This window comes from Mizuhopecten yessoensis, unplaced genomic scaffold (assembly GCF_002113885.1).
Source record: "Mizuhopecten yessoensis strain PY_sf001 unplaced genomic scaffold, ASM211388v2 scaffold8745, whole genome shotgun sequence".
NCBI lineage: Eukaryota > Metazoa > Mollusca > Bivalvia > Pectinida > Pectinidae > Mizuhopecten > Mizuhopecten yessoensis.
The window spans coordinates 1,960,771-1,972,105 of NW_018407700.1; the positions used below are offsets into that span (position 1 = coordinate 1,960,771).

The 11,335-nt window shown below is 34.6% G+C and overlaps 1 protein-coding gene across 3 annotated transcripts in view; it reads right to left on the bottom strand.

Annotated features, from left to right (window-relative positions):
* LOC110456424 (cornifelin homolog A-like) overlaps positions 1–726 on the bottom strand; it is a 20,606-nt gene extending 19,880 nt beyond the window's left edge. The window contains exon 1 of one of the 3 annotated variants that reach the window (XM_021507184.1): positions 480–726. In XM_021507184.1, coding sequence (XP_021362859.1) covers positions 480–515 — 36 coding nt within the window. In that variant the 5' untranslated portion in view covers positions 516–726. The remainder of the gene's footprint in view (positions 1–479) is intronic. The other 2 variants (XM_021507182.1, XM_021507185.1) reach the window with 2 other exon arrangements.
* Positions 727–11,335: the final 10,609 nt, after the last annotated feature.

Sequence of the window (11,335 nt, forward strand, 5' to 3'; positions counted from 1 at the left end):
AGTAATAAGGTACTACTTCACCCAAATCGACAATGTACTAAGGTTATACTTGAACACTAACGACCGTGTTATGATTTATTACTTCACCCATAACGACAGTGTAATAAGGTATAACGTCAACAACAACGATAGTGATATAAGGTAGTGCTTCATCCACAACGACAGTGTAATAAGGTACTACTTCACCCAAAACGACAATGTACTAAGGTTATACTTGAATACTAACGACCGTGTTATAATTTATTACCTCACCCATAACGACAGTGTTATACAATTATACTTCATCTATAACGACAGTGTAATAAGGTAGTAGTTCACCCGTAACGAGAGCGCAAGAATTTGCTAGACACAGACCTTGTAAAAATTAAACTTCATTTTTGTACTAGCTAAAGAACTGAAAGATTATTTATGGCATGTGAAATTATTTTTCGCTTTTTAACAGCACATGAAAACAATCTAATGAAATAAATTGTATTTACCAGAAGTTGCTGTCCACCTTGGTTTTGGTCCTGCATTTCGAAGTGTACGACCTTCTTTCGTTATAAATAACCTAATAGATATGCTGCATGATCTTACTCTGTGATTTTGCTGTTTATAACAGCACGCGATGAAGTCGATACACACTACGCTAGGTCCCCTATATGACACAAGACCGCGGGCTTAGAGTGATGTTATCCGATCACATTACAAGTACTTTTCCGTCGTTGCTTACTATAACCTCGGTCTAGAATCATTGCCTTGTTTAACAGTACACAGTCAAGTACGTATTTCTATATGATTGGTCTCTTTCATTTCATCAAATTTTATTGACAAGATGTCATAATCAATTGGATTGAATAACAGGCAAAGCCTATATAAATTCTCTCCGTCAAATGGCCAAAGTTGAATAAACAAGGAGACATAATATTTTAGACATGTTGCAAATGAAAAAAATAACACAAAATAATTCATAATAACACAAGGCTTAGGGGAAGTAACTCATGAAGGAAACATCTCACACACACACTTACACACACACACTAGTACATGTACAAATACTTTTATTTCAGCATATATATACACTATCATAGACAGATATTGGCAGGCTTAGACCAAAAGTCCATGTGCATATATTGCACAGGTCACTGCTACCAACAACTGTTACAATTAAAAATAATAAATTCATTTAATACATATAAAGTGTAATTATTTACAATGTCATGATAAGTACACGCAATAGACAGTAGTCATGCTCAACTAGAATCTCCTGGATGAAATATAGAATATATAGTATATTTTTGTATACCATCATGGCTTTAAGTCATATAAAAATTAAAACGACGGGATTTTCCAATAAAAATATGCACATCATCAAGTATTCTTCTATTTGTAAGCCCATCACAATCAGGACAGCCCTGGAGAAGAATGTTTTTATCAATGTGGTTGTGGTTTCCATAACTATTAAGAGAAGTGAACAAAGTTGTTCTTTGATTATTAAAAATAGGACATTCCAAAAAGTAATGAGATACTGTTTCATGTTCAGCAGAGCAGGTACAAGCAGGACTATTAGTAAGATGGTCATGGTGTAAATCATAATTTAAATTACTGCAAGAGTTTCGAAGTCGACATAGAATAATACTTGCTCTTCGGTTACCTTCTGTTTTGAAAATTGAAACAGATTCACTATCAGAAATAATATCTTTATTCAAATATTTTTTTAATGCTGCAGGAGAGGGAGAATTAAGAAGATCAGAATTTGCAATGTTAATTGTGCGGCACATTTGAGGGAAAAAACTGTCAAAATAGTTATTAGTTCTACATAAAGGTGGGTTGAAAAGCCTAGTTTGTCTGAGAGGGTAGGGGTTATCATTTTGATTATTAATAAAGGGATTTAAAACATTTTGTAAGTATTGAGGTGTCTGCCAATGCATAATTTTGTACATCATTACATGTTTGTGTTTATTTCGTCTTACAGATAGTGTTTCCCAACCTAGTTCATTGTATAGTTTGTCATGTGATACCCCAGAACGAAGACCTGTTATTATCCTAGCTGCTTCTAATTGTACAGATTCAAGAATATCTTTTGCCTGTTGTGTACAATTATCCCAAATAATATCTGCATATTCCAAAATTGGCCTAATAAATCCCATATATATTTTAATTAAAGATTTTCTATTGACTTTAGTTTTGACATGGCGAAGAATATTAAGTCTATTGTAAGCTTTTTTGTATATATTCTGTATGTGCTGTTTCCATGTTGCATCATCTTGAAGTGTAAGTCCTAAGTGTTGATGTGATGATGTGTCTATGATTTGGCTATTTTGGAAAAATAGTGGGATGTGATGGGTGTCTTGTTTTCTAGAAAATATGAGTGATTTTGTTTTACTTGGATTGAATTTAATGTCCCAAGTTGTTGCCCATTCACCTATGTTAGTAAGATCAGTGTTGAGAGATTGTGCGGCCTGTGCTGGGTTATTATCTATAATTACATACAGAGAAGTGTCATCAGCAAAAAGTTTGATATTGGTGGAAACATTAGTAGTGATATCATTGATATAGAGAAGAAATAATAGTGGTCCGAGGACAGATCCTTGAGGTACCCCTGCATTTACATTCTTAAATTGTGAAAAATAACCTTCAGTATTTACTCTTTGCATTCTGTTAGACAGATAATTTTCAAACCACAAAAGTAGATTTCCATTTATACCATATAATTTCAATTTAAATAAAAGACCTTTGTGCTATACTCTGTCGAAGGCTTTACTGATATCACAAAAAACAAATCGAAGCTCCTTTCCTTTATCCATATTGCTTGCAATTTCATTATAAATAAACAAAAGCTGATTGACAGTAGAATCACCAGGTATAAAGCCAGACTGATGCTTAGTAATAATATCATTCTCAATCAAAAAGTTGTATAGATATTTAAAAAAAAAAATTTTCCATTATTTTACTGAAGCATGATGTAATTGAAATTGGTCGGTAATTTAACACATCATTAGATGAGCCATTTCCTTTATAAATAGCATTAACATTTGTTTGTTTCCAACTAAAAGGTATTATACCAGACTCTAGTGTCTTATTGAATAATAACATAAGAGGTAATTTAAGAGAAGCATGAAGCTTTTTCACAATTTTAGGAATAACACCATCAGAGCCTGGGGGTTTATTAGTGTTGAGTATATTAATTTGATCGGAAACATCTTGTTCAGTGATATGAATGTTTGATAGTGAATAGGGGGCATTGGGTTGTGCTGTTTGGGGTAATTCAAGGTCAGGTGTTGATGTAGAAATATTAGTGAAGTGATTGTTAAGAAGCTCTGCTTTTTCAGTTGGATGATGGATTATTTGGCCGTTGGATTCAAGTGGTGGAATAGAAGATGACTTATTAGAAAAATTGGTAATAGATTTAGCTATCTTCCACCATTTGTCTGGAGTAACCACATTTTCATTTAGTGACTTTTCAAGATTTTTTATAAAGTTTGCTTTTGCCTCACGGATAAGGTCAATAGTTTCATTTCGTAAGGTTCTAAATTGTTCCCAATAATGGGGATTATTTGTTAGTTTAGCTTTTCGGTGAATTCTATTTCGTTGTCTCATTTTCAATCTAATTGTATTATTCATCCATGGTTTATCATTTGGGCGCACAGTTATTACTTTTGTAGGAATGAATCTATTGACCTGCTCCGTGATTGCATTGACTATAGTGCTATTATAAGTATTAGAATCCTGATCTGAAGACAAATTCAACCAATCAATATCAAATAAGACATTGTTCATTCTATCAAAGTCTGCTTCATCATATTTTAAAATAGTTTTTTTATAGCTTACTTTTTTAAATACAGAATAAGAAATTGAAGCATGTACTGAGGAGTGATCACTGCAAAATGGTGGAGATACATGAGTATTTTTAACTATGTTTTGGTTATTAGTAAAGATAATATCAATGGATGTGGCACTGTCAGGTGTTATTCTTGTGGGTTCATTAATAAGACTAAGTAAATTATGTTTGATAAGGAGTCTTGATAAGTGATCATTCAACGGATGATTTAACATATCAATATTGATATCACCTGTCAGTACCACATCCAGTGAAGTATCTGTAGCTCTGGTCAACGTATTATCTAATTTATTCCAGTATTCAACATTACTTTCTGGTCTGTATAAACATCCAAGAAGAAATATATGATTATTAACTAATACTTCTAACCATATAAGTTCAACATCATCCTTTTCTAGGTCCATTCGCCTATTCATAACAATAGTATCTTTGTGATAAACTATAACCCCACCCCCGGACCAGTAGTTCTATCTTTTCTATGAGGATTGGAATTGAAGGAGTGCATCTGAATGTCAAGGTTAGATATTGAAGGGTTTAAATGAGATTCTGTTATACAGACTATATCATTATCCTCAAATTGGTCTCTTTTAAACGACCCTCTGTCGTCCTTGGCAGTGTTACCGTATGGGCCCAAATAACAATAATTGCATGTATTTAACGAATATGAGCAGATGGGTTTTCAGGAGAAACATATTGTATCAAGGTGGTATCAAGATATATCTTCAGTGGTCACAAAATCGACTTTCAAAATATGATTCATTCGTTACTACACAAAAAAAATATCATTATCATATTGTTATTCGAAGATGACATTTGTGCACGGCTTGGTCACCGTACGTAGCCATAATGTTTCATGTCTCAACAATTGGTTGCTAGAGAACATTTACCGAAGCTGTGGTCATAGAAGGATTTATTTGTGACGGTTTTTCTTTTTTTTTTCCCCATCTTCTTTTAATGTTATTTCTCAGCTGAATGCCACAAGGCCAATATCTTTTTCTATGGCCAACCCTTCCTGTAGCCTGGGTTCTTCTATCTTCAGCACATGCCATCTCTGTGCCAGTGTCTGCTGTCCAGCTTTCCCTTCCGCTCGAACAGCTTGCTGCAATGTGTGTTGCTTCTACTGGGCTCCTGTGCAGTTATCTCATTATCAAGAGGAAACGGAGTTCTTGACAAGTAAACACGGGTCTACAAATGTCATACACATCTTGTAAAGGAAGTAAAGAAACGTTCCTACCTATTTTGTTCCTGGCATCTGACTCCATTTTCCCCCTTACGATGATAAGGTAGTGACTCTCTACTCCCTGTACTAAAACATGAGCAAGGGAATGAAAGAGCTGAGAAATCGGTTTTAGCACTTAACACTTACCTTTGATAATTCCCACAATTAGTAAGTTATAGATTCTATTATAAACTACCTGTCAGATGAGAACAATACCAGTTAATTCAACCTGTCGGTGCCACTTAAAGGAGGGGTGCAATTTTGGGTCTTCATTTGGCTATCGCCGATAAGTATTATTGCAAAACATACTTTGGTGTTATACTATTATGTTGTGACATTGAATTATGGTCATAGTGAAGGCCCGTTGTCAGTATAATGTGACCAGTTGAAGTGTCCTGCTGGGTGCCTTCGGCAGTATGGTTCAGTGAGGTAGCACTATAAACACGAACATATCGCAGCCTCCCAAAACACACACGCATACACTACACGCATGCATCTTGCAACATAGAAGGCCGTCCTTAAATGACCATAGCTGTTAACAGGACCTTAAACAATACTAAATAAAAACAAACCTAATCATAGTGGAGGCCGTTCCGTGATATGAGGGGGGTAAAGTTGGACCGAAATCTTACATGGCCTCTTTGTGACTAAACTGCATATTTCTTTTTTAATATTTCTTCATATATTTTACGTATTGTGCACACTAAAGCGGCATATGATAAAAGAAAATGACAACAACAGCCCATAGTTTATAAGTAGGTCACTATGACCTTGTTATGTATCGGCCTATTCATGTCAGCGATGCACTCTGATAGCCTGCAGAAGGCTCGATTTGGCACACCTCCCTTCCATTGAAGTGACAGAAAACAGTATTGTAGCCCAGAAAAATAAAGGGAGATAATCAAATACACATATACAATTTCTTTACACATTCCTAATATGAATGATTATGCACACACACTATTCACTCACGCTGATGGATATTTGCAATGAGTATCTATTATATATCAAGTCTATATCCATCTCAAATTCTATGATTTATTTCCCAAACTATCTGTTCCATATAGTAAGCAATAGAAGTGTCAGTGATGTCAACACAACGAAACCTGAACGTTCTGGGTCCACGGTTTCCACCATATCTTGACATCGCCTACTGAAGACCAGTTGTGACGGCATGCAAAGCCACAGCTTGAAACACATTTCCGTCCCGTTATTACTGTGATCCCTTAGTGCTATATGATGCACTCATGTTGTAGGCCGTGTAGCTATTACAATTTTAATGAGGAACCAACGTTTTGGCGTGGGCTGTCTTCAAAACCGTTCTCCTTTAGCCATATCTGAGTCTATATCACCGAGTTGGAACCAAATAACTGTTAAGAAGTGGTCATGATGCTAGTAAAATCAAGGAAAACGGCGGATGTAGAAGTGTCTTATCATCATTGATTTCAAGTTGAGGAGGATATATACCTGTATCTACCTAAGATAGAGTAAAATGTTTACGTACACGAAAGCACAAGTAACGATTGACTGAAGGGACGCATGTAAATAGCTGTCGAAAATGCAAGTTGATATGATCTTAGTTTGGAATAACTTATAGCATGGATATTACAAATGCTGTTAAGGCAGAGAGATACATTTATCACATTGATTAATGACACCAAGGGAAGGTAGATTATCTCAAGATTGAAGTTGATGATTCAGATGTAGAGATGAACAACGTGCATCGAATGTTGGATTAGTTTACACTTACATGATAACAATCATTCAAAGTATTGTAACAGCAGTTTAAAAATTATATGCGAATGTTTGTTATATATGAATTATTAGTGCATTGCACGAAGACTGACACGAGATTGTGCTAAGTCTAATTGTAACATTATACGACACAAAAATCTATTAAGGTGAAATATAAGAGGAGGAACTGACGTAGGGTCTAGGGAACGCTTACCCGCTCAGGTCATCAGATTCTGTTATCAGATTGAAGTGGAAGTGCCTTCCTCGGATTTGGTATCATCTCAATTCTTTTGAGTCGATTTCGAGTTGAGAATGCATCCTGTTGTATTACCATATTGCATTTGTTTTATTTTACACTAAGTCTAAGTATGAACCACTGAAACAGCAAATTCTTCTCATAAATATGTGTCCTGTTTATTATGGTGTACGATCTGTAATAAAACTACATGGTATACGTTTATTTGGTACAAATGTATGATCCTCCGGTGTTGAACAACACATGGAATACTTTTCAGTGTTACTGTGCTACAAATATACAATATCTAATTAGTGATTATGGACAAAACGCCAAAGCATGGTATGACATAACATTACAAATACTGACAACCAGAGGTATGTTTATTGATCGCGAATTGTTTTAATAACAAACGACTTCCCTGTTCGATTTTGTACCCTCAACTTGTAATTCATATACATGTCAGAAAAAAATGACCACAGCTTATCCTTCCTGAACCAAATGAGTAACATTCAAATATTTTCTTTTATAAAAATAATCTAACCATGACGCATTAAGAACAGGTTTGATTCGAGGCTCTCCAAGGGAGACAACTGAGGATTCATTAAACAATTTTTCTTGATTGAAACTAATTTACGTTGATTATAGACACAGGCATAATTCGTATCTATGTCCATATGATAGATATAATAGATTACTACAAATATTATATCATGCTAAATAAGTATATAGACTTCCTACAAAATACACTTTCCTAGATTTTTCATACACTTGTTTAAGGTTTGAAATATTTCTATTCATACATCAGCAACATAAAATACAATTTGCAACTCCCTATCATAGCACGAGAGGTACACACAATCAAATGCATTAGAATCGGTTAACAATTCCAAGCTCGCCAAATACAATAAAGGATATAGCAGACCATTAATCACAGCTTTTACACGAGATGTTTTATTGCGAAATCAAAGCAGTCTCTGTAGAATGGTGAGGTCCGCACCCATAATGAGATTCAGTAAGCGGTTTACTTGATGTCAGATATTCGTAAAATGAGTTATGAACATGTCTCTCAAATTGTAATCACAACAGAGAGAACAGATATAGGCATACATATACAGAAGTCATATCTCCGGATGTAGAATTTTTAGTGACTTTCGCCCTTTTGCAGTCCTTAAGAAATGAACTAGTATTGATGGACTTGTTATAAATATTCATTCACTTTATGCAATATGTATCATTAAATAAATTAAAGTACAAGAAATCTTCACGAAATAAGACTAGTTAGAGTTAATTTCAGCATTGCTTGTTTGGCGCAGTATCGTCTAGTCATATACTTTTGACCATCGTCAGTAAACTGACACAAACATTACCGGAAGTTCTTCCGGAAAACAGAAGAATTAATAACTGATTAAAAAGCACGCATACAAGTGGAGTTTGCTTGATAAACATGTTATCTTGCTCAACATTAACACATACCGGAAAAAAGAGTGATGTATGTTATTCATGGCCTGGTCTTTTTTGTAGTCTGTTAAACGTACGAAAGTGTCGTATGCAAATGAGGCCACATCTCCTCGTCAATTGTTTTCCGCTTCAGAAGAGCAGAGGAGTAATTCTCATATCGATAAACACTGTTTGCAATGAAACGTTAATTTTGTTTTGCAATGAATTTCCAATTTCATCAAACTTAAAAAGAATACAATGAAAACGTAACTTACCATTAACCAAATCCGGTATAAGACTGCACACAAATAATAACAGGTTCTATTATAACTAAATAGCTAAAATAAATAAATTTATTAAATTATATGATTTTGTTTAAATTCCGGCAGGTGAAATTTATTGAAATTCTTTTTGTGTTATATTTAAAGGAGTTTTATGTTGTTACTTTGTGTGTTTCCAATAGTAGATTGTACACTTGTCTATGGCAGTCATTAGTAAGTACAACAGTTTTCTAGGGATAAGAGTACGAAATCGTGTTACTTCTTAAGTACACGGAAACACGAACACAATAGCACGAGGATATTTCATACAGTGCATTGTAATATAAGTTGCTCATTTCATCAATCGTTCATTCTGTTGCTTGGTTAGACAATTCTTTGGAGTTGTTATATCTTACAAGTCAGTAGTCATGAATGGAACTGACCACACGATTATAGTGTTCAATTACCACATGCTCAACCTCAGCTATCATGTACCAGCGTCACCTAAAGAGAAAATAGTTCTAAAATAACGCCTTACAGGCAACAGCAATATTGAAGTCCTCATACTCTAATAAACATAACACACGTTTTTCTCCGTTTTATTGAGGTTCAAGGTGGCTTTCCTTTTGTTTTGGTTATCCCTGCATTCTTGTGATTATATTTTCGAATTAACTCCAGGTTTCCAAGAGTGTCCGTGTGTGTGACGCTGTAGTAAAGTGTTCCCTCTGTATAATTTCCCTACCTTTCAACACCTGTTGTAATCACAAAGGGATACAATCTTAACTTAATCCATCTCCATACATTTTGTGTACCCAGAATTGTTTTGCTTAATATCATGATGGGATATGTTGGAAATGGACAAAATCCCGAATAATGTGAAATACGAGCTCCAAGGGAGTTTTTGGGGGTCAACTGATTATTGAGCGATAACATACAGTGTATGTGATAAATTCATGTTGATATCTATTCTGATGTTCTTTATATATAAGTGATGATTATACGAAAGAAGAAGAAAAAAGAAATCTGGCAGTTAAAGATTTCAGGGTGAAATCCTTTACTTCAATACATCTAGTCAGATAACCCACTTATCTTTCTAGATAAGTGCAGGAAAACTCCAGTATAATTGTATATCTGCTTTTTAAATGTGTTTGATCGTGCTGAGATAAATTCAGAGTCTTTCTCTTTGTTTTGATAAAGGTTGATGGTGTCAGTTAATTCGGACTAGCTATGTTAAACCAGGATTTACAATGCCCATGGACAACTGTATACTGCATGGTTTTCCCCACTCCGTTACTCTGCTAACACTAGTATTTTACTGTACGATTTGACTGGCATTAACATAACCTATGTGAAATACAGGTGTCTTGTTCTAATAACGTTAATTTTCAGAAAATTGTATAAGTTGTATTATCAATTGTGATTCTCATCGGTGCATTATTGCTATATATGCTATTTATAGTAGATAATACATACACAAGTTATTGCGAAGGAACATATAGAATAACATAATAGGTATCCAAGATCAACAGCTCGACCTTTCTGCCTTCTATGACTTCTTCAGGCGGACTCTATATATGTACTTTGTATGTTAACGAAGAATATGTTTGTTGTGTATCATGCTGCCTCCATTGACTTTGAGCCTTCTACGGCACTCAGCTGCTAGTGTAGTCTTATCATCTGACATCGTTGACACTAGTTGGATTCGTTCTCCAATATAAAGATAGTTTTTGTCGCTCTCCCGTCTTTTTGACGATGCTTGAAAAATGTATTGCAACATGTTAGTAAGCACCCTTCCTCTTGTAATTAAAGTACTCACTGAAGAAAAATTCATTGTAATATATGAACTCGCATCTGAAAAATGTGATCTTGTTGTAAATTGACCGAGTTTGTTTCATTTCACTATTCAGATACACAGAGGATAAAACTGACCTCTAGGTCTTATCTTACGTCGACAATACAGTTCCTAATGTAGTAAGATAAAATACTTAGGCTGTTGGTAAACATTACTGGTTTACAATATTTAACTGTTTCCTCATTCTCATGAGAGGGTTAGCTAGATAATATTAGTTGGAAAAACCTTACGTATGGCATGAAAGCGTTGATTGTTTAACAGCTGGAAATTTAGTTTAACAGCAGGAAACTTACTTTAACAGCAGTAAACTTAGTTTAACAGCAGTAAACTTAGTTTAACAGCAGGAAACTTAGTTTAACAACAGGAAACTTAGTTTAACAGCAGTAAACATAGTTTAACAGCAGTAAACTTAGTTTAACAGCAGGTAGCTTAGTTTAACAACAGTAAACTTAGTTTAACCGCAGTAAACTTAGGTTAACAGGAAACTTAGTTTAACAGCAGGAAACTTTGTTTAACAGAGGGAAACTTAGTTAAACCTTACGTATGACATGAAAGCGTTGATTATTTAACAGCAGGAAACTTAATTTAACGGAAGGAAACTTAGTTTAACAGGAAACTTAGTTTAACAGCAGGAAACGTAGTTCAACAGCAGTTAACTTAGTTCAACAGCAGTAAACTTAGTTTAACAGCAGTAAACTTAGTTTAACAGCAGGAAACTTAATTTAATAGCAGGATACCTACTTTAACAGGAAACTTAGTTTAACAGCAGGAAACT